Consider the following 24345-nt stretch of genomic DNA (forward strand, 5'->3'; position numbering starts at 1 on the left):
TTTAACGCCCACTTCAATGAAAATAGTGTTTTTTTTAACACGTTCTTGTGGCATTTTTCTGATAGTGGAGAACAAATATGAAGGAAATTAAGCTTGATTCTAATTGTTGTGAAACAGGAGCAAAGTTTGAAAAAGATTATATTTGTGGCACAGAAAATACACTGGACGGGTCACAAGCTCCCTGCTCTGCTCAAACTTTGATGCATCCACTTGCAGACAATTGGATCCAAGTACGTCTTTGTCCTTTACAGCTGGACAGCTTCAATTGTGTTCACCCTTTTTGTTGTACTGCTAATGCCAGATTGGGGGTGTTAGGGGCAGTAAGATAGCGGGAGGGAGTGAAAACAGAGAGTTCACAGAAACAAGAAGTAGGAGGGTGAGTGAGAACGTAACAAAGAAGATGTTGTTCTAGAAGTGATGCTTCACACAACACTGATCTCAACATCATTTCTGGGATGATATGACAGACAAGAGTGTTAAAAAAAGCTTAAATCTATAGATCAAAGTCAATTGTGTGCAGGGTGGTGTGCGTCCTTGATAGTTGTCAGTGCTTTGCGGGTGAGGCGGGTGATGCATAAGTCCTGCAGGGAGGGGAGTGGTGCTCCAATGATTCTCCTGGCTGTGTTGACTATGCGCTCTGCAGGGCTCTCCTGTTGCTGTGTGTGCAGCTACCATCCCACACAGTGATGCAGCTGGAGAGGATGCTCTCAATGGTTCCTCTGTAGAATGTGGTCATGATGGCTTGTGAAGCACCTGATCTTTTTAGTTTCCGCAGGAAGTAGAGAAATTGCTGACCTTTCTTTGCCAATGATGTGGTGTCGGCGGTCCAGGAGAGGTCCTCATTGATGTGAACCCCCAGGAATTTTGTGCTCCTCACTCTCTCCACAGGAGTACCGTCGATGATCAGTGGCAGGTATTGAGTCTGGCCCCTCTGGAAGTTGACAACAATCTCCTTTGTCTTGCTGACATTTAGCAGGAGGTTATAATCTCTGCACCATTTTGTCAGCAGATCTACCTCTTCCCTGTAGTTGGTCTCATTGCTCTTGATGATGAGACCCACCAGAATTGTGTCGTTTGCAAATTTCACAAGCTGGTTGGTGCTCTGGGTTGTTGTGCAGTCATGATCTGTGCAGATCTGTGCAGGTCTGTGGTTGGTTCTTAAAAACGTTTACAGAAAAACCAACCACGTCCTTCCAAGGACTGTTTGAAAGTATAGATGCAGCCAAAGGCTACTGATGCAAGATATCGATCTGATTTAGATTACTCCTTTTGTTCATTCACATTTTCTTAATTTAATGGGGGGAAAAATCACCTGCACCTGCTTTTTACTTTTGAACTGTAATGTGTATAATAAAACACAAAGACATAATGCAGACATGGCTTTAGCGCTAGAAAGGCAATTAAACTGAGACAGGAAAAGAATTTGATATGTGTGGTTTTAAAAGAAAGGCTTCAAAACTGTGGATGGGTCTTTTTTGATAAATTTAGATGAGGGGCTTCTGCTGAAGCAGCAATATGTGGCGAGCTGTGAATGATTGGTTGCTGTAACACTCAAGAGCATATTCTCAAAACTTTTTCATGTTTGCAATATTTGATTCAGAAAATACCCAATAAGTCCCACAAACGCTAAAAACAGTCACATATACTTATATACTTATTACTATTGTTTATTTTTTAATAATATTCTTTTTTATTTATTTAAAACAAGCAACTAAGAATTGTTTTTACCCCTCTGTACCATAGTCTAGGTGAATACTCGATTCTGATTGGCTGCTGGGTGTGCATTAAAAAGTGAAGCAACCATCCTCTGCTTCGTGTCGGATGGTTCTGTCTTCCACAACGTGCGTTAATTTCTGATAATGCAGACTTCCTCGGCCATTAACCTTTACTTAATATTTGTTAAAGTTTCTCTAAACGTTTATGTATTCGTTCCTTTTTGATGCCATTTTCTTTCATAATCATCTTGACTTCAATTTTTCTTATTTTAATACAGTTTTTACAAGTATTTTAAGACAGTTTCTTTGGCAGTAATATGACAACCATCCCGGCTAAATCAGTTCCTGCCCTGCAGCTGATCCTAGCATCCTTTAAAGGGGGAAAAAACCTAATACTTGCCAAAAGTGGATTTTGTTCCCTCTTCATTTGGCTGTAGCATCACCTACTTATCTGCGACTTTCACAAGAATAAATTCCAAATCTGAGTTTTGGACTCAAATGTGGGATTGAGTCGTTTAGAAGCAGACATTGAAAAACAGTGTTTGGTTGTTTTTTGAGAGGTGGAAAGAGCACAAGGTCACATGACCCCCATGTGTTTGCATTGGTCCTCTTTGAAGCCAGTCTTTAGTTTTACTTTAGCTGCTATATGTTGGCCATGTTGCTAATAGGAGCAAATTTTTCCAAAATGGGAGTTGGCAAGTTGTGTCCATAAAATGCCAAATTTTTCCCAGGAAATGCCAAGTTGTGCCCAAAATGTCTGTTTTTTACCCCTTCAAATGCCAAGTTGTGCCCCGGAAATGCAATTTTTTTTGCCCCCTCTAATGACAGATTGTGCCCACAAAATGCCAATTTTCCCCCCACGAAATTCCAATTGGTGCCAAGAAAAAAATACTGATAAAATGAAAATGCTAAAGGAAGACATAGAAGTTGCTGGAATGTGTCCAGTATTGCTGTTGTAATTCAAAGAAATTAACCCATCGGTTCCATGTGCACAAATGTCTGCGCCCAAATTCAGCGTTGATTATTAAAAAAAATAATAATTTGAGGTTAAAAGAATTAAACGTTCAGTGCAGCTAAACTTTCCAAAACTCTGTTATCAGAGAAAAATCGAGCACATTTTTCTGAAGACAGTGAACGTTTCTATGTCAATTTAATACAAAAGCTAATAGACTCCCTCATAGATGCTGCTCCATTCATTCTGCCTGTTGGTGCCTCCAGTGGAACCAAACAATCTTCCCAACAGAACATCAATTCAGAACATGGTTTTCTTTTGGAATCTTTCCTAATTTTGTTACTTTTTTAAACAAATACCCCGTGAACAACTGCAACCAACACTTTTGGAAGCCATTGGGGGTCCCTAATAAACGATTGTAGTGTGAGGATGTTAGCTGCCGCTCTGTGTTCAGTCTGAAACCAACATGTACTGTTTAAGCACAGTGCCTCCATCACCATTATTTTATTTTGGAATTAACTAATTTATTGTACAAAAAAACAAAACAATGCAGAAGATCAGGAATCAGCATGTGGATGAAGATTTTTGTTAATAAACAAATGCACTTAAAAAGAAGGGGGACATGTAGATATAAACAAAAATCTATTATAACAATGAATACGTATAAATGAACATTTAAAAAAGATAGAACTATGTCTATACGTGCTACTTTTTTGTGTTCATTTAACGAGTACATCTGGTTGTATGTGGTCTTAATTGTGTGTCTTAATTAATTATTATTATTTGTTTCCCCTTTACTAAAGAAGAACTTTCCTGTGACATACATACTGAAAGGTTCCAATTCTCCTTATTGGCCTCACTTCCCTGTTGTGTAGGTTTACCAGTTTTGTAGAGACACAAGCAGTCGAATCCCCTTTACCTATTTGAGCCTCATCTGGTCACTGCTTGTCCCTGACAGCGTCTTCCAAAATGGACTTGTGTGAGTTTTCTTCTTTTGCTTGGAAATGTTTGTCAGCAGAGCTTAAGGAAAAGAAATTCTCACATTTATGTTTAGATTCAAATTCAATCTTGTCTTGGTGAGTGGGTTTAGTTTAGATGTTGGGTGATCCGACTTTTAACTTGAACTGTATTAGATAATTCTCAATTCTTTAACTGAAGATAATCCAGTTAATATTTGCAGTGACTCTATTTTACCCAAGTTTTCAGATTTGCAAACGAGCCCGACTTGTTGTATTGCAGATTGGAAAATCATTTTAACAGTTTTGTTTGCATATATAGTCACTTGACTTAACAAACTGTAAGTGGACGGGTTGGTGAGCTGCTGCCACTCAATTCAGTTTCAAGTTCACAAATTGTTTGTTTGTGAGTTTTTTTGGAGCCTTGCAAAAAATAAAAAGGTTTAGTGTTTGCTCGGCTGAAAGCAGGGTCTATCGCCACAGTGCTTCACAAAATCATCACTCTAAAGAGGAAGAACAGAAAACACAACAGTGGCCTGTTAAACAGATATATCTCTATGTTCATGTCAGGAAAATAATAATAATAATAATAATAAATTATTCCGCCACAAATCAGCCACAAATTAGCATTTTGTGCACAAAAGATTTAGGTATCTTCTACTCATTTGTGGCAACAAAAGGCTCAATTGTGTCCACGAAAGACCAATTCCTGCTTACAAAATACTTGTAAAATGCTCATTTTTGGCAAAAAATACTAAATTGTGACCACCAAATAAATTTGAGCCAACCAAAATACTAATTCACGGCCACAATAATTATTATAATAAAGTCATGTTCATGGCTCCAGGGTTTTCCCTTTTGGTATTTGTGGCAACTCCAGTTTTGAGCTAGCAGATGTTTGTATGTTTACACACATAGTGTTGTTGTGGTGCTTAATAACATGTGGTTTGTAAAGAATTACGTCCATTAGTCCAGAGGAGAGAGAAGCTGCAGACAGACCTGCCATGTGTAAAGCAGTGGACTCTTAGATTTACAGTGGATTTTATCTCTGGAGGAAGCAGAGCCAGCACATCTGCAACTGTTTTCTGCATCTGCACCACAACCCAAAATATGACCGTTATTCAGAGAGTGACGGAAACGGCCACAGGGGCTAAACCGGCCATAACAGGGAGAAGAAAACCTGTTGCTTGATCTGACTTCTTTCCATTTTAATTTGATGTGATATTTTATTTTGGATCATTTTTACATTTGATTATTTATCTAACCCTTAAACCTGAATGCTCCCGAGTCAAAACTTACAGTTAAGCTAAATTGAGGGGGAAAAAGAAGTTAACACTGTGCAAAAATGTGGATTTAAAGTAAGGATTCCATTTACCGGAAATCTGTGATCTGTTGAAAGTGAAAGAAATGTCTTGTTTTTGTTCCTGTCCCCTGCAGTTGTTTCATTTAGTGAGTCGATTCTCCATTATTTTTTTTTTTTTTTTGAAGACCAGCTAACTCTAACAGAGTTTAGGCTTTTCCTACAACAATGTAAAGAGCGCTGTGTACATCACTGCAAAAGAACAAAGACGGAGATGTGAAGACAATCAGGTGAAAGGTGAATGTTTACAAGGTCTAGGAAAGAGTTGAACTAAGTAAGACGAAGGCCAAGAACAAAAAGGTGAGACCAAAAGATAAAAATGAACAAGTGATTTCATTAGAGTAATGCAACATGCACAGCACAAGATGTGTTAAGACTGAATACAACCACATAATGCTACCTGAAAAGTGCACAAAAAGTTCAAATAAGGTCACACTGCATCACATTTCTCAGTGTTTGGGCTCAAACGATAAATCTGTCCAACCCAATATTTACATTATTTGCTCTTATTCAGAGTTTTCAGCTAAATTAAACAAAATGCATCCCTGCGTTAAAAAAAATGTCATTACTACTAGGAAAGTCTTTTCCCATGCTGAAGGAGAGGGTAAATAAACACGGAGCTTTCTTTCCATTAGAAAATTAGATCAGTTCTTCTTATTGAGTTAGAAGCTAAAAAAAGACATTATTGACCTTAAAAGTGACTTGGCTAATGAAGGAATTTCGAAAAGCAGGAAATCACCCAAACTAGGATCTGCATTCCCTTAGTTCAATGCCTAAATGGACATTTTATCTACATCAATGACCAGACTTGTGTAAGTCTCTCAAAGGAGCTACTTGGAGCAAAAAAATAACCTTTCTTCTGAAAGGGCAAACAGGAGGTTAACAGATGTTGGAATTCTTGGGCATTCAGACAAATATTTTTGGAGGTCTTAAAAAAAATGACTCTTTATCTATTTGATTAGTTTGATGTGAGATTTGCAAATGCATTTTCTTCATTTCTGTGCCTCTTAACGTCCCTGATTGTGAGTTTAAGTAACACAGAACAACAGGAAGTCCTGAGACTATGGAATGAGGAAGAGAAAGTACAGTAAAAAAACAAAACAAAACCCTTTGCGTGTTTGGAAAACATTTCAGTTTCGCTGGCTAATCAGCTGTATAGGATCAAGTACATTTAGATTTATTTTTTCACTAAATCACATTTTTTTTTCTGAATCTGTCAGAAACGGCACTTCCTCCCTGGTCTCCCAGGTTCCTCATGGCCGGTCCACAGAAGTGGATTGTTTGCGCTGCGGTCACTCGCTGGATGTGCAGTGGGCGTCTGGCCAACACAAAGCCCACAAAAACACCCAGACCTCCCTGCGTTGTCAGCTGACTCCGTTTCCCAGGGCCCTCCAATCCAAAAGGCCATCTGAGTCAGTTTCTGCAAATACACAGGGAGGAAAAGCTGGAAAAATGTTTGGAGTGACCAAGTATTAGCAGCAGTTGCTCTTGTTCAAATCAATTAAATAAACATTTCATTTAAATGATTTTTAAACTCACCTAATCACCTATAAAAATATAGGTGTTGTCCTACAAGACGTTGGATAAGACTCATTAGAACCAGCCCTTCTTCCTGTAGCTTAAGAAAAGCTTCCAGAAATCTCCTAATGGCAAAACCTGGATCTGTTTTCTTATGTTGCAAAAAAGAAAAAGAAAAAGCTGACTGTGAAATGTGGGAGTGTAGAAGAGAGGTCATGAATGTGCTCCCACCTCCCTCAAGGCTCACTTTTAGGATCCCTGGAAACCGGAAGGAGCCACTAAAACAAGACGGTTGACATGTGTGTGACGGCGTCCAAACAAAAACCCTTTTTAGAGCTTTAAGGAGTGGTTGCCTTCTGACACCAAGATCAGTTATGTTTGCTGGGTTGGGTGAATTTCACATGCAAGAGGTGGTTTTGGTTTCTGTTTGTCCAAAACACATGTTTAGGTTTCAGCCCCCAGCTGTTAGGAGCAAAGAAAAATCTTCAATCAGCTGCCGATTTGTGCTTTTACACGTTAAAATTTGATGGTCACCGAAAGTCTTTAAAGTATCCTCCACCTGCCCCACCTTTCCCTCAGATAAAGTCCCTTTTATCCCCCTTGTGCCTCTTGTCCTGCTGAAGAACTGCCGTCACACTGAGGCCCACTGTAGCGAGGGGCTTATTCATGAGGCCAAGACACAGAGAGAGAAAACACAAAGAGCTCCCCACACAGAGGAGTGGGCCGTGAGTTCAGCGCTGACCCCTGAAGGATGTGTGTGGGCTGCACCCGGACGCTTTTGGCTCCCACTGTCCTCCCTCCTTTGAACTTGACCTTTTTTTTGTTAAAATTCCAAAACAGATTTAAAACGGTCAATAAGTTGGATGGAAAATTTGTAAACAATGATGAGCTCTACTGACAGAGGTACGAGAACCTGTTCAAGAGTGGGTCATGTGAAGAGCACGATGGATGCATGCGAACAGAGAAAGATGAAAATAAAAGTTTTTTGAAATTCAAAATCGTGTTTTTTAGTATTTTTTTTGTGTTCTTGTGGAATTTTTGTCATGATGGAAGACATGTATAAAGAAAATTAAGCTTAAAATTGCATTTCTGAATATTTCTTTATTCAAATTTTTGAAAATGTTGCATCAACGTGTAGACGACTAGATCCATGTACGTTTTCCTAGTCTGAGCTGGCATCTGGCTCAAAACTGAAGAAACAATGTCCTGGAAAATAAAAGATCCCTTTTATAACAGCTCAAAAGATGTAGCAGGACTTTGAATCATGACGATAAAAGCTTTTATGACGTGCAAATGTGATGGAATGGGATGTAGTTCTTAATTTTTTGCTGCAAATCTGAGTTCTTCTTGTTGATTTGTCCTCCAGTGCTGGACCAGCTCCTGATGGAGTTGCACCGCTTCATGGTCCTCTTGGACCGGGAGAACCTGAGTGGAAACGCCACCATCCAGAAGGGTTTGCTGGCTGAACTGCTGCAGACCTACAGAACCTTAAACGGTAAGAGCAAAATCCACGAAAGCAGTTCAAACTTAAATGAGTATGTAAATGAGTATCAAACACATTAACATGCATCGTTTCATTTCAGGGAACCACATATTACTCTTTTGTTTAAAATACTTTTTAGCTTGAAGCACTTTTTTTTAACAAGGTACGACTGTTAACATGTTTCTGCACAGATACAGCATTAAATTTTAAATTCACAGCATTACCTTCTTTTAAAAAGTAGAAAAAAATAATAAAATAAATGATTAATCAATAACTGAAAATGGTTAAATTGATTTCTAATATTACTTCACGTGCTCCAAAAATTAAAAATTGACTCATGATTTTTCCTAATGTAACATAATTTTGCACATATTTTAACCTTTGATACTTATACCAAATTTTGCTAAGAAAAGTTTTGATATAGTATTATTTTTATTAGTTATATACATGACTTTTATGAGTAACTTAATCTGCATATATTTTGGATAAATGATCTGCATGTGCAATGGTAATTTCTAAAAGTTATTTTTACATAATAATTAAGTAATTCATCTTTGTCATGTGCTTTATTGATACTTCAGGATTCTTAATTCTGTCTGATAAAAGTTAGGAACCTGATAATGATAAATCATGTAATAAAATGGTTGCGGTAAAACGGGGTGGGATTATATAAATTCACTTCCTTCCACTCCCTTACGAGCAATATTTATTAATATGTATAATTATCCTAAGTCGGATTCGTCATTGTATGAATGGATAACTGATGATTGTATTGTTTTTGTGTATTATTTTTATTTGATTGCTTGAAATAAACCATTTCAAATCAAATTTAAAAAAAAAAACTACAGTCAATGGCCAACCAATAAGAAAAAAATACTATTTCGTGTTTTGATACTAAAGGAAATAAAAACCTAAAGACACATTTTAGAGATTAAGATTCAGATTTTTTTTTAAATAAGTTTTTTGTAGTTACAAAAATTAGGTAAAAGTGTAAAATTCTCTCTGCAAAAAGGCTAAATCCTGAAAATTCCTCAGAGGAAGTGAAAATCGTTCGGTTTAGGTTAGAGGTGAAATACAGGGAAAATATGTTTAAATGTTTAAAAATGTTTAATCCACTAAATTATTATCCAATAAATTATTTTACACAGATTTATTAATGGACTATGGAGAACATTTAATATAACTAGTGAAGTAGAGTTTTTATTTGCTCTGACAATAAATATTATCCTATCTAATAAATGTTTCTTAAACTGCATATATTTTAAAATAGCAAAATAATTTGAATAAAATAAAACCAATTCCTTCTTTAGTAAACTGAATTTTTTAAAGATTTCTCAGAGGGAATGTGGAAATTCTGGATGTTTGTCCGCTATTTTAAACATGTCAGAGGTTGTTTTTTAGACATTTTTTTTTTTTAATGGATGCATCACAAAGTTAAAATTACACTTTACTGTTGACAAATATGTTTTCAATTAATAGGAATAATTTAAAAAGCAATAAACAAGAGGACAGTTTAGCTCCAAATAAACTAAATTGAACAAAACAAAAAAAATCAGTCACCGCTGATCAACCAAAGGAGGTCGTCTTTTAGTGTTCTTACTGTTCAGTTATCTAATCCATCAAAGTGGCTTAATCCCTTGGGGTTTTGTTTCTCAGTCACTGTTGTGAAAGGCTGGTTTTTTTCTCTGATGTAACGTCCGTCTTTTGGGTTTCGACGTAACATCGTTTATCCCGGTTTCACCATATTTGATGTCAATAGTAGCTAGGAATAGAAATGGGACAAAAATTCCCAAGCGGTTTCTGGAACTGAAACCGCTTCTTACATGATTTTTTGTTTGTTGTTACGCCGCCGACGCTGCTGTGACGTCCTCCTAAAAGCTACCTTGTAGTCTCCTTGACAGAATTCTCTTAAAAACGATTCCATAACACCACAAAAGTGAGACACAGCAACTCATTGCAATGTGTTTGGAAGAATGCAGTCTCATGAAAAGAACTTTTAACGTGATCAACATTGCTTCTCACACTATTGTCCCGACAATCTATACGTGTCACAAGTACTTCTCAGCGTACCTTCTTAGCCGTCCTCTTGCCAGTAACCGCCGGCCAGTAAAGTGTTGTGCCTGACGTTGATACAGACGTTCAAATAGCTCAGAGAAATAAAAATTTGAATAGGTGAACTATCTCAATAAGAACTTCCATAATTTCTGCCACTTGTTGCTTTGCCCCGCCCTCGCCCAATGACTGAAGAGATCAGTTGTCACATGGTTTGTAACAGGACAGTCTGGTTGACGTCAGTCTGAATACAGACCAAACGCAGGGTTCGCGACTCGATCGAAGCCAAATTAAGCAAACCCGGTCTGACCCAACGAACCTTTTCCAGCCTGAATACACCCGTAATCTTCTACATCGTCTAACTTTTTAAGGTTTTCTCTTGATTTTGCGAAAGAGAGCTTTGTTTTGAAACTCACTGGGCATTAAAAGTAGTACTAGGCATGGACAGCCTGAAGTCCTGTTTGCTACGGCCTTTTGTTTCAAGGCTCTAAGTGAACAAAGACTCATAAAAAGCAGATCAGTAGTGATTGTTTGCTTAATTTTAACACTTTTTCCTTTTAACTAGAGTCCCCTTATAGGCTAAAAAAAAAAATCTCTCTTTCTTTGAGAACTCTCTCACACACTCACCGACACATGCAAGCAGTCATGGTTTTCCATGTTCAGGTCTTGGATTCATCCCTCCGTGCTTCCTGTCTGGCTCCAAGCTGTATCATTTTTTCCGAAGCTGCATTTATCCTCTCGGGACGTCCACTTCCTTTGCGCAGCGATTTATAAATAGTCTTTCAACTTCATTTTGTTCAAAAATCTGTTTTCATTGTACAGGCAAAACAACATTTCTTTCAGCTGCTGCTCAGCTTCACCTCGTATCGGTTTCAAAGGAGAGAAGTTCTCCGGAGTATCACCCTGGGTTTGAGTTTTTGTTTGATTTCCTCACAAGTTATAATCTTGGTCAGATGAAATGCTAAATTCAGCAGGAGAGCTTCCCTCAAAAGTGTGTTGTGGTGCTGAAACACACTTGCTGAACAAGTTTGAAGTAACTTGCCGGAGGATATTCTGGTTTAAAGATGATGATGTGGAAATAGTCTGTCATTTTTTTCTTAATCGCTCAAGATCCAAACGCAGTTCTCTTCTAGTAAAGTATCAATACGACGGGCGGCTTCATCCCCCGATTTCTGAAATGAACACATTGGTAAGTAAGATGCACACTTTTTTGCAGCTTCTCTCCCATGCTGCAAAACGAGGTGGCCTAAAAATAGGATAAGAAAACTAATCTCCATGAATGGTAAATACTTATAGAGCGCTTTTCTACCTTCTTCATAAGCCCAAAGTGCTTAACAGTCGCAGTCCCGTACACACACACATTCACACACTGGTGGCGGCTCCGCTGCCGAACAATGGCGCCAACCTTCCATCAGAGACGAGGTGGGGTTCAGTGTCTCACCCAAGGACACTTCGACACGTAGGCGGGCAAGGTGGGAATCGAACCTGCAATATTCCGATGAGAGGTCGACCGCCCTTCCACAGCACCTGTAATTTAAAAAAAATCCCTATAACGTAGTAAAATTATCTGTTCATGCAGCAAACCATTTTTACTTAACAAGAAATCTTATTATAAGATATGAAAATCCAGAAACAAGGACTTCCACACAAACATTCAAAAAGGAAAAATAGGCTAAAACAGAAGCAACTTCCAGATAGAATTATTTAATGTTATACAGACCAATAATGCAATTTTGCCATTTGTCGTATAGATTGTCGGGAAAACGGTGAGAAGCAATATGTGTCACGTTGAAAGTTGTTTTATAGGCTTGCATTCGTTGGACCACATTTCAATTAGTTGCTGCTTCTCATCAAACTCTGGTTCACCTTAAGTGAACCAAATGGGTCCAGTCTTTTACCTAATTGTAGTTCATTTTGATCACAGTGAGAAAAAAACTGGTGTAATATGTGGAAATAACTCACTTTAGAACAAAATGTGAAGAAAATGAGAATACATTTTTACATGAACTAATTTGATTTAATATGCATTTAAATGTCTAATAAACGTTTCTTAAAAAAACTATTTAAGGGTCTATTCAGACAGGACAGATTTGGTTTGTTTAAATGAAACCAGTGTTTGTTTCCCCCGGAGCGAACTTTCAATCTGAATACACCCAAGCAAACCCTGGTTCAGGACCAGGAACTGCTCTCTGACCCATCTTTGGAGGTGGTCTTGGTTAGTTTCCAATCGGACTGAGCTTCGATCGCTCTGAGATTCCTCAGTCTGAATACAATCTGTCCTCAGAGCGGAACAACTGAACCAAACCGACCACCGCAGCCGGGGATCACATGATGTGAACAGATTAGGAATGAAGGAACCAGGGAGTCGCGGACAAATGTAAAGCAATGATTGCAGCATTCCTCCGCCATACCAAAGTAACAAGTAAAACATGTTGTTGCTGACGTTTAAGACTGGTATTCAAAATATAAAGTTTGAAGAAGTTAACTGCATTGCAAAGCGCAGCACGCCCATCTTTCTCGTGTTGCTTTGCCCCGCCCTTGTAGTTCTTGGCCAATGACTGAAGTAATCTTTAGTCACATGGTTTTGTTTGCAAGCTTTGGTCCTTAACAGAATGAGTCGCTTGATGCCAGTCTGAATACAGACCAAACACCAGGGTCAGAACTTGATCTGGAACAAAGGATTTTTCCAGTCTGAATACACTCCAGGTTTTTTTCTCTTCTAAATCAAGTGTTTCTAATGTCAAGAACATGGAACCAAAGGACTTTGACTCTGATTTGGAGAGAAGCTTAGAAAAGTGTTGCGTAGAAACTGTTATTGCTCCAAAAAGTGACCTTATTTGCATGTTTTGCTGCTACTAAAATATGTGCAATTTCAGATTAACCTCAACCTCACTCGTACGTTTCCACTTTGTAAATTTGTGCTTGAATAGGAATCATTTCTGACACCAAAACATGAAAGGCAGAGGAGGCACAGTGCTCAGACTGTGCAGGCTGGGAGCTCTGTGACTAATGTTAGATGAATGCTTGTTGCAGTAAAAGTGGGTGTCCGTAATGAGCCCTTGTGCCGGTACAATGGTGTGCTCTGTTTGGATAAAAGTCTCTTTTTAATCCTGGACTTTTGACAGACCTCCTCAAAGTATGTGTGGCACTAAGGTGGCCCGCATTTTCTCCATCAGTGTTGGAGAGAAAGTCACTGGACGGTCAGTTTTATTGAAGACTGCAGGACTGAATATGGAGGTGTTTCAATATAAACCAAACGGTATAAAGCGTTTTATAAAATTAAGCAAGTTTGTTTGTTTATGCCTGGCAGTAGTTACCTTATCAATTTAGTCTGGGGGGGTAATAAAACTGTAAAAATATGATTTAAAATTGTTATTGTTTGGAAGAAAGTTACATTTTGAATCGAGTTAACACTCTCAAGTCGTTTTATTCTCAGTTTCTGCTAAAGAGGAAGTCTTATTTTGAAAGGTTAGGAACTGTTTCTCCTGGCGTTTCACACAGGAAGTACCCATTGGCTCCAAGAAGCCAAAATCCCAAAGACTTTATAACAGTAATAACTTGAACTACAGAAGAAATATGGAAATAAAAAAAGAAGTAGCAGAACTAGAACAAAGAAACAAAAGAATGAACGAGTAATAGCTCTTTACATCCATATAGAATTTTATGGAATTTTGGCTTCTTGGAGCCAGCGAATACTTCCTGTTTGGAATGCGAGGGGGAGGAGTAACTCAGTCCAGTTCTTCTATACAGTCAAGAATCGGAGCCAGGGCCACAGCGAGATTGCCAACCATTATGCCGCTGCGCAACCTTAAATTGCAATTTGTTTGGAGATTTTCAGCAACTTTTAGTTCCACTCATTTAATGTATTCATGAATCCCAGCATCTGAGCACTTAAAAACCCCATCCTTTTTACTATATAAAAAAAATCTTTGACATTCTGGCAAAGTGTACATCTTTACATGGATTCAACCAATCGAATGAGATTTTAGATTTGGCTACACTGGTTCTGCTTCATCAGTGACCACGTTTGTTCAGCGTTGTTGTTTGTGTGTTGTTTGTGTGGAAACTCTCGTCTGAGGGGGACAGAAGTGGAATCACACACTAACCACTTGATTCTTTCTCCCACTCAGGTGCAGATGAGGAGTATATCTATATGAACAAAGTCGTCGTTGGCGGAAACAAGGACAAAGGTGAGTTCAGCTTCCTTTTTCAGTTGTGACTCAAACGTTTCCAGTTTGACTAAAAAATGTTTATAGATTTAGCACAGTTTAGTTTAAACTTTAAACCTTTCCTTGCATTTTGCCATAACTAAATGATTTTTTTAAAACATTTTTTTTAACTGTGACATAAGATTTTTGGACTAATTGTTTTACTTTGCAGCTACAAACGAATTCAGCCTTCTTTTTTGTTTTTAGTAGCTTTAAAGATCAACTTGTTGTGTGGCCCGAAGGCATTCTTGTTGCTATCAGATCTCAAGCTCAATTTAGATTGAAATGAACAGCAAAATTGATAAAGTGCAGCCCCTCCTTCTTCACCCCCAGCCGCCATTTCCTGTCTGTTTCTTAGAAGCTCCTCACCATCTGAGTCTGACCTGTTTTGTTTGGACTGTGGTGAAGAATGCGGTTTGAGCGAGCCCCAGAGTTAACACATCTCTTCGGCTGCAGTGCTCTGGGAGCCTCAAGTTTTCTTCTTTTTTGCACAGACTGAGTCAAAGTTGAGCTGCGATCTCTCTGCCTGTTTCCCGAGAATAAGTCTGTATTGTTGTTTGCTCAAAATCGAGAGTGAAAAAGCCGACTATTAATACAGATCAGTTTGTTCCTCCTTCTTCTGAAATGTGAAAATATACTCTTAAGAAATGAATTGCAGACTTATATCTATGTATAAAGTCAGAGCTTTTGTACTTTCTGTACAGTCTCAAACACAAAAACTCTGAAGAGATCTTGTTTTAGTGACTTTTGTGGTTTTTCTTCTTTGCGCCACATCTGAATGTTGAAATGTCAGATCAGGCCGTGGATCTGAAGTTTCCGCTATTCGACGATGAGAAAAACCAAATCTTGACTTTCCATCTTCGCCTCATAACAAAACACTTGTTGCTATTTTCTCTCACATGACCGATAAAAGCGCCGTTACCGCCTCCACGTCTAGAAACGATGCTAACAATGAGGCGTAAAATGGTTTGAACAACAAAGCTGTGGGTCTCCACGGGCTGCAACAGTTGGTGGTCATCTGCAAAAGTTTCCAAAAAGGCTGAAAAGTTGCAACGTTTTTGTCCTATTTGTTGTGTTTCAATCACATTTTTACGAAAAATGTTTGGTCAAAAACTTTTAGGGTTTAACCAGTTCTCAGATTTATTTTTCTTCTGTTCATCAAAAAGATGAAGAAATGTCAGCCATTTTTTATGTGACCCCTGACGCTCAATTGTTGTTGATTTGACACAAAAAGGAGAATCTGACTTCCTGGTATATGAATGTGGTGAAAGAAAAGAATCAGCTTAAGCACAAATTTATATTTTTTAAAATTATAACCTAAAAGACTAATATTCAAAAGCTGATGGTTTGAATTGCAAATATGTATATTTTTGGATTTACACAATAAAACTAAATGTTTTATTGTCCTAAAATCCCACTTTAATCACCTTTTTGAGCTATTTTCAAAGCGATTCCAGTGGTGTTTTATGATAATACCATTTTTAGCCAAATTAAAAAAAACTGTTGTTTTTTAGTTCAAAGTTTCTGCAGAGCGGCAGGAGTTAAGTGGAGGGTCAACTCTGAGGTGTGGCTTTTGGGGCACAGGACGCCCGCCCCCACTTCCCGTCACCATCTTTTCACTTGCTCTTCTGCCAGGTTACAGCTCCTCACATCCCCAAACCTAATGTTTCCGGTGTAGCAGAAATGGCGAGCGATACTGGAGCTATCCGGTATCCAATTTTTAAGCCAGATTTCAGCTTAGGCGATGAAATCAAAGGCGTTTATGATGTAGGCGCTTACAAGTGGATGCATCAGAAAGGAGCAAGGAGCTTGTTCCCCACACATTGTATTTTCTACATCACAAATACGCTTGTTTTCCAAATGGCCTTTGTTTTTGTCTGCTCCTGATTCACAACAATTTGAATAAAGAAAAACTCAGAAATGCAATTTTAAATGTAATTTTTGTCAGAAAATCATCAGGAAAAAAGCCATGAAAACATGTTGAAAACACCAAGAAAAACACATGTTTTATTTCAGTGGGTCTTTTATATCTTAAATAAAATGTGGTTTATTAATAATAGAATAGTAAATATTGTGGTTGACATTTTTTTCTTTTACAGAAAAGAAGCAGTTCAATTGTTTTTATAATAACAAACTCCTAAAAAGGCAGTTAAAAAACAAATAAGTCAAAAACAGAGTCCAGAAAGTTTTTTTTTTTTTTTTCCAGTCATTTCCAAAAAGTGCCCATTTGATTCAACTTTCTTTTAAAGTTTAGGGAGCCCCTCTCTGTTCCCACAAATGCATTTCACTGAGGGCTTTTTTCCTCTGACCTGCAGGAAACATCAATCCTATACATAAAGTCTGTTTTGTGTTTCTCCAAGAGTGCTACAGTTTCACAGGAGATGCGTTTTTTTTTTTCCACAGACGTGCAAGAAGTTCCTATGTAGACAAAACAAAGTGGGCCAGCCACAGAAAACTATCAAAACTTGATATTTTCAGGCGTTTAGCCAGGTTGTCTGGCATTTTTTCTCCTCTAAATAGAGGTATTTTGAAATGGCAGAGAAGTGATGATAAAAGCTGATCCTGATAAAAGATGAGGTTGATAATTTGACTACAAACAACTCTATGGTTCAGTGAAAACAAGCTTTCATGCAACTTTTTTCCCCACATATTTTTTTTAGTAACTTCTGTAGATTTTTTGTTTAGTAGCTGATGCTTGATTAAAAAAAAAAAACATTTTTCCCTCCTTGAATTCAAGGTTTCAGATTTTCTGTTCTTTGGTTTCATGATACAGATGAATTATCAAAACTGGAGGTCAATGGAAAAGCAGCGAAACATGTTCCCGTCCCGCAGAAGAGCCTTCCTGACCTGCCGCCCCCCAGAATTGTAAGTTGTTACAAGTTCCTGTCTGTCTGAGTAAAATGGAGGTTGTTAAACTACAAAGTCGGAGGAGAGGGTCATATAAAGGATGGACACACAACATGAAGACTTTTTTTTACAACCCATGTGTTCACTTGAACGGTTTGAACGTAGCTTGACCACTTTTAATGAAAAGTCTACATAAAGACACATAAATGTGCGTCCAATGAGCGTGCGGTTAAAGCTGAACAAGATGAAACTAACCATCTGGGTCTCAGATTTGGCGTCCCTTTCTAATTCACAGAAGTGCCGAATGTTTTGAAAATTGAACATGGTCGAGAAATTGGTAATCGCAGTTTGTGTGCGGCCATGTCTTCATATATTGGAAACTAAGTGAAAATTAAGCTGTGCTGGTAAACGGTAAGAAAAAGTAGAAGCTAAGTTTTGCACGTTAATGCCTGGTATGTCTGTAGCTTCAGAGAACTTAAAGGGCCTATATCATGCTTTTCTTAAGACTTTCAGAGTAAACCATATCCATATATATATGATAATAAATTACCTATAAAGAACGATTTCTAAATGAAATGTTCCCACCTGGAAGTAAGACGACTCAATCTCTGAAGCTCCACCTTTCATTCCTTTTGGGTGCCGCCCTTGAAGCTTTTATGATGTCGACATCGAGTCGGCCTCCGCAGCGTGTCTGTGTTTCGCCCACAAAAACAAACGATTTCCAAACTTTTGCAAAGATGGATGTGCATATTGTGCATATAGAATGGAAGCATTTAGATCACCGCTAGCTAAGAGAAGGTGTGTGTGTTAGTCGGGGGCGGAGCTGGCAGCGCAGACTCTTCCTGGAAGGGGCTGTTCTTCACTTTGTGACATCACAATGTGAGAAGCCACTCGTTTGTACTCAAATGGTGCTAGGAGAGCAGGTTTTTAGAGAAATGAGATGCAGGACTAGAGCAAATAACCACTTTGTGGTTGCTTTTGGTTAAGAATTAACATTATATTATACTTGACAGCCTAAAGTTGATTTTGCATGATAGAGGCCCTTTAAATCCCAGATTTTTCAGGAGTCTGCGAAGGAGCTGCAGTGAAGTTCATGCTGGCTGTGAGACTGTGCTGGCCCAATTTGACTTCAGGAAAAAATCCAGGAAAAAGAGCTTTAGAGCATCCCATCTGTGCCTTTGAACTTTACACAGCAGACTCAAACATGCACAGCAGCCTCCATGAGTGTAAGCGGGAGCAGCTGTTGCTAATCAGAGCTAAAACGTCGCGTCAGCACATGTGTGAAAGTGTGTGCTAGGAAAACGGTTCAAGTGAAAGTGCATGCAATGCAACCAAGACCTTTTTTTTTTTTTCTTTGTCTTTCCTGGATTTAAAATGACTGCAGAGCTTCAACAAATTTTGTGTCCGTCAGAGGTTTTCTTCCTCCACCGTCCTCCACCTCTGGGATCGGGGTGACCGGTCCAGTTTCGGGGAGTCTGAGTAAACAGGTCCACAGAGAGCCGCTTTTGGGAAATCCTTTCATCTGCCTACGGGGTTTCCATCCACCTGCTGTGATGGTGTATTCAAGCGTTAACATGTGTTTCACTGTGAACGCAGAGTCCCCCTTTATGACGGCGGTGAACAGCGCCCCCTTGCTGTTTATGTAATGACCGGGCAAGGCAGTCCACTGCCCTGTTGTGATGTTATAGCAGTCCATTAGGCAACGCAGGAAGTCGTCGCAGGGCCCATTCCGCATCACGTACAAATTGTCCCTATGGGCCACCATACAGTGGCCATAGCTTTGAGGTCGGATCATAGTGGTTGCGAGCTTCCATTCGTCCCGCCGTGGTATGTACTCGTAGATGTCGGTGGTATCTGGCGGTTTCCAGAAACAAATGAACATCCGGCGACGTGCAATGGCACACGCTGCTGATGCAACAGGCCTTGGCGCATGGCGCATGAAGGTCCACTCTCCTTTTGAAGTGTTGTACGCCTCCGACGTGGAAATCATTTGGTTTTGGGCGCCGCCTCCAAAGGCGTAGAGGCAGCCCTCATGTCCCAGGAGCGTGAAATCATGTCTCGGTTGTTGGGGACCTGGCAGAGTCGTCCACATCCCTGATCTGGGGTTGTAGCAAAAGGTTTTGTCCACCGTTTCCTTACCGTAGCCGTAAACTCCCCCGACGATGTACAAGCGGTTATCCAGCACGGCGACTCCGGCCCTGGAAGTGCTGCAAAGAGTTGGGAGGTCTGTCAGATGCTTCCACTCTCCTTCTTTTTCATCAAGAAAGCAAACGACCCTAAAGGAGTCCTGCAGCAGCTCCATGGAGGGAGTATGGGTGCCTATGGCGACGTAAGAAGCAGGCGACAACTTTTCACAATACTGCAGCAGCTCCGCAGGGATGGTACGTTCCGCTACTTCCTTGAGGTCCTCGAAAGCATCACGGAGAAAAAGAGCAGCGCTGTGAAACAGTCTTTGCACCCCAAAGACGGCAGCTGCCTGGTAGAGCAGGAGACAGTTGTCCGAGTCTATGATGTCGCAGAGATGCTCGACCAAACATGAGACCTGGAGAAAAGCGGCGCACTCCACGGCTTCTACCAGCTCGTCCGCGTCGCTGATGGTGGGATTTTCTCCCCTGCAGACTGCAAGGGCAATGAGGAAACCCCTTGCATGCACTCCGCCTTTCAGGTGCAGCTCGTCTTGTCGACATTCTCTCATACCGGAGTGAAAAAGAGCGTGAAAATAGTCGCTGTGCTTATGAAGAAAGTCTCGTTCCACAGTGAACCAGCTCTCTTGTATTCCCACTCTTACCCAACCAGCTCGGGCCTCTCCGTCCTCCAGATCTAAGGTCGTGTTTTCACCCCGGCTGACTCCTATATCTGCAGGGTCCTCCATGACGCACCTGGATTTCTGCTCTTCCTTAAAGAGGATCCAACGTGACCATTTAGTGTGCAACTTTAGTCCAGTTTAGCCCATTTTTATCCTCATATGTGCTCAGTGAACAAAGGTTTGCTAGTTTCACAGCGCCCCGTCTGCATGGTCTGAAAATAGAGCCGGACTATAGATAGCAACGGCACCAATTGCAAGCCTCAGGCATGAAGAGACATGCGCCGTAGGAGCCAACGTGGCTTCCAGCGACTGGTCATTATCAAAGCTGCGCTGCAACTGGCCAGCAGTCATGTGAGCTGAATTATTCATGACCCTAAAAATTTTAATTTGTTTTGGGGAAAAATACCTGGCAGAGAAATCTAAAAGTTTAGAGGAAGTTAAACTGTTGTTAAGGAGGCATATTAAGCGAGGTAAACGCAGTTTGATGAGCTGACTATGTTTTCTTTCTGCCTTCTATGACCTGTTGACCTCTTTTGTAGTTTCTCTCTACCTTTTTGCTGGAAGAGGTGAAAAAAAAAGAGCAACAAAAAAGTCACACATCTTGCTTTCCAAAGCCGAGCTGCTCTGATGATTTTATCTTTCTTTGCTCTGAACAGCCTGCAGGCTCTCAGATCCACTCTGTGTGCGTTTTTTGCAGCACATTTTTGGCATGAGAACCAGGGATTTTCCATGTTCCTCTGACTGCTCACTTTTTGGGCTCCTTTTCTCACTCTCTCCTCTAAACCCCTCCACCCCGCTGCCGCCTCCCCGCTCTGTTATTTATGCCCCGACTCTTCGGTCCATTCCGTCTGCTTGATGTTTCTGTGGTGAGGATGTGTGCATGTGAGTCTGAGAAGGCCGATTTCCACGCCTACCTCGTCTTTTGTGTCTTTTTCGTCATTCCTAATGTGTGTGTTCCTCCGTGCTCCCCAACATTTCGTTCAGTGGATTTAAGTGGAAATAAAATGAGGAAAAATAAGTGTGTGGGAAGTCGGGGGGGGGGGGGGGGGTGTCGCTGTTCCACCCCTGGAATGCTCGCTTTTTTTTTTTTATTCTTTTTTTTTATTAATGACACATGTCTGCTCCTGATTTACGATTTCAATAAAGAAAAAGTCAAAAATGTCATTTTAAGTTCAATTCATTTTATTTGTCCATCTTTAAAAATGCTAGAATAACAAGTTAAAAGTTACTACACCGGAGTAGGACTTTAAAATTGATTGGACTTGTGCATATGACCTAAAATCCCAATTGACCTATAAAAAATGTCACTAGGAAAAACACTATCAACATGACTTTTTCTGCTGGAAAGATACACATTTTCAAAAATCTCATGATTATATACATTTAGAACTTCCCAGTTTTCATTACCACTTCACTAGGCTTAAAGGGATTATTTTTTTTAAATTGCAAGTCCGACAGAAGGAAAACATCAGCAAATTAACAAACTGATGTCTCCCCTCCGTCAGTTGTGGTGATCGCTTGTTGTCCTTCGAATGCCTTTGTGGATCCCTCATACATGTTGCAGCCTGCAGAAAAGTCTGACAAACAAGTCTTCGGCGGCGGCTGCAGGAGGTGACGTGACGCCAGCTACAATGACAGCTTCTCTGCATCTGCTGCACATTACTGAAGATGCGATGGGAGAAACTCGCAAAAGTCGAGACCTCGCCTTTGACAGCCCACATCACAAATGAAATACTGTCTATTATGAACAAATGAACTTCATTTCAGCTGATTCAGTTGTGCTGCTCTTCACTGATGCCATGACTTCTAAAAAACAACCAGAAAGAGAAGATCTGAACGTGATTAGGAGTGAACTTTTGTGGATTTATATAATACAATATTTAGTAATATCTGCCGGTTATGATCCTTAATGCTGCATCATAGACTTTAGTACAGAATGATATCATCTTCGATGGCACTGTCCGTAGTTTCTGACTGGTTACGTCACTTTGCTTTGGGACAATCCCTCATATCTCATCTTTTTCTTGCTGCTGAAGATCTGTGATAAGTCAGGGACTTGTGGCTACAGGTCCCTCCCTCCCATGTGTTTTTGTCTTTTATCACAGAGTCCCATAGCACCCTGAGCTGACAGGCTCGAACAGTTACTTTATAACAGCTTGATACATAATACGTACATAACGATGGGCATTAACAAACACGTCCTAATCTTACATCTGGATTAAACACATTCAGTCTAAAAATGGCAAAATTAGAATATCCTTGATTGTGGGATTGTTGCCTTATTTTCCTCCTTTCATTTTAAATTTCTTTCATTTACATTGATCTTTTTCAATGTTTTATGGACTTAAAAACCCTTTAACCCCATGACTGCATCGTTTGTCAGGGTGTGGTGAGCCGGGAGCCGTTCCCTTTGCCTGCTATTCCGTCTCCAGCCACCGTCGAGAGTTACTATGAGGAGGCTCAGCCCTATGAAGAAACTGCAAACGGTGAGAACTCTGCCTAAATAGGTCGCTTCTGTTTTCCTGCAAATCCTCATTAACAATCACATTTGTTGGATGTAGTGACACCTAGTGGCAAAGCTGCAGAATGCAGCAAAGTGTGATTGGGACGATGTATTGCATTTTTTCTACCTGTGCAATGCATTTTTACTCTGGTTCAGACTCAAATGGCCCTTTCTTCATTAATTGCTCATTAGCAAATTTAAAAAAGGATTTTTCCAAAGTTTTAGTTTAAAAATCAGTGTCAAAACGAAAATATTTACCAAGCTTCACACGATTGTTGTATAGAAAAAATTGTTTCACACATTCATGCATGCAAAAAGTTTAAGGACAGCGTTCATCCTGAATAAAATGGCGTTACCAAACATTATTTCCTCTTTACATGTTGCCAAAGGTAAAAAGTGTGGTCAAAAATAAGCATTTTTTTTAAATGAACCCGAAGACAAGTAAAAAATAAGTCATTTACATAAAAATTCAACTTTAGTGCTCAGTTATAATTTAAAAGTCTAAACATATGTATATAAATTAATTGTTTTAAAGTGTCAAGTTATATTTTAGGGCATGAAATCCAAGAAAAAAATGAAATCAAACAAGAAAATATTCAAATAATCATAAATTGTTATATTCACAAATATTTAGTTTAATTTGACCTCAATTATTTAAAAAAAAGAAATCAGGAAGACCAAAAAAAAAGTGTTTGGTATTCTAAGTATTTAAAAATGATAAAATGAAGCATTTATGAATAAAAAAAAATCAACATGCATGCTAAAAGTGTTACTTTAAAAAGTCGTAATAGCTAATTGTTGCAGAGTGAAAACTTTATTGAAAGTTTAAACAAATAGAACAATTTTGATGCAATAATTCCACAAAAGGTTCTTGGGTGAAAGCAACTCGGTAGATAAAACTTTTCGGTCCCCGCCTTTGTGAATATCTACTGTGTTTTCAACACATTTAGATTAAAAAGTCAACCGAACTTTTTGAACTTTGACCCAAAATCTGAGAGTTTTTTTTCAGAGATGGCAAAATAAATGATGCCAATTATCTCCTCAAAAACACTTTTATTTTGACGGGCTTGTGGTTTAATGAGGTATAAAGTAGAAAATGTTGGTAGATCAAATCTAACACTTTGGGAAGCATTACTGAGAGTTATTCACATTAGTTCCACTTTCTTTGTAGTTTTATTTTTTAAAGAATCTGTTTTAACTGCTACCGTTTCCTTTGGCGCCGCATAGATTGGGAGTATTCTGGCCTGGCCTCGGCGCCGTGGATGCGCGGCCACAGCTCTGACAGTGTGGTCTATGCTGTTATCACCAGGGGTAGCAAGGGCTTGTGTTTCTGTGTGGCATGTCTGCACCTGATGTGGTCAAACCTCCTTCCAACTAAAACGTGCATGGAGATTAAAGCATGGCCGGATTGAGTTTCAGCCTCATCTCATCAGATTATTAATCTCATAATGTTTGTTTCTTAAATTTGATGTTTTGCTTGAGGAACCTCCACGCAAACAGACCTCATTATAACCGTCACACTCAGTTGTCTTTTTTTATATATTTATATATATATATTTATGTAATGCCTTACTGTTCTAATTGTCTCCTTGTCTTCAGATGATGGAGAGGCAGTAAGCAGTTCATACGAGTCGTACGACGAGGAGGAGGTAACCCGAGGGAAATCGGCCCAGCACCAGTGGCCGTCGTCGGAGGCTTCGATCGAGCTGATGAAGGACGCTCGCATCTGCGCCTTCCTGTGGAGGAAGAAGTGGCTCGGCCAGTGGGGCAAACAGCTGTGCGTCATCAAAGAGCATCGGCTGCTGGTGGGTTTGAATATAAACCTATACAGTCACATGCACAGCAGAATTGTTCTACTGTTTATATAAAATAGATAACACTGGAGCTGTTTGCAGCTGCACTTTGTAATAGTTCCTAATTAACATTAATGGCTCCTTTTATTTAA

At 39.4% G+C, this 24345-nt stretch overlaps 2 protein-coding genes and 1 long non-coding RNA gene across 4 annotated transcripts in view; 1 reads left to right on the plus strand and 2 right to left on the minus strand.

The window, feature by feature from the left end:
• The window catches only part of afap1l2 (actin filament associated protein 1-like 2), a 40693-nt gene that overhangs the window by 7393 nt on the left and 8955 nt on the right, over window positions 1–24345 (plus strand). Inside the window, exons 1-6 of one of the 2 annotated variants that reach the window (XM_078937252.1) lie at window positions 3622–3646; window positions 7868–7996; window positions 14167–14226; window positions 17018–17109; window positions 22281–22383; window positions 24000–24205. In XM_078937252.1, coding sequence (XP_078793378.1) covers window positions 3637–3646; window positions 7868–7996; window positions 14167–14226; window positions 17018–17109; window positions 22281–22383; window positions 24000–24205 — 600 coding nt within the window. In that variant the 5' untranslated portion in view covers window positions 3622–3636. Of the gene's footprint in view, window positions 1–3621; window positions 3647–7867; window positions 7997–14166; window positions 14227–17017; window positions 17110–22280; window positions 22384–23999; window positions 24206–24345 lie in introns of those variants that run through there. The other variant, XM_023949368.2, reaches the window with a different exon arrangement.
• Window positions 5300–6680, minus strand: LOC105356534 (uncharacterized). The gene is made up of 2 exons (XR_910651.3): window positions 6523–6680; window positions 5300–6403 (listed from the first exon to the last, which is right to left on the minus strand). It is a non-coding gene; the product is annotated as an uncharacterized LOC105356534 (long non-coding RNA).
• LOC105356535 (kelch repeat and BTB domain-containing protein 13) lies at window positions 18321–22274 on the minus strand. The gene has a single exon (XM_011487978.4). The coding sequence runs from the start codon at window positions 19961–19963 to the stop codon at window positions 18461–18463; it is 1503 nt and encodes a 500-aa protein (XP_011486280.1). The 5' UTR covers window positions 19964–22274; the 3' UTR covers window positions 18321–18460.

The sequence above is a fragment of the Oryzias latipes genome, chromosome 19 (genome assembly GCF_053564925.1).
Source record: "Oryzias latipes strain Hd-rR chromosome 19, Olatipes_Hd-rR_3.1".
NCBI lineage: Eukaryota > Metazoa > Chordata > Actinopteri > Beloniformes > Adrianichthyidae > Oryzias > Oryzias latipes.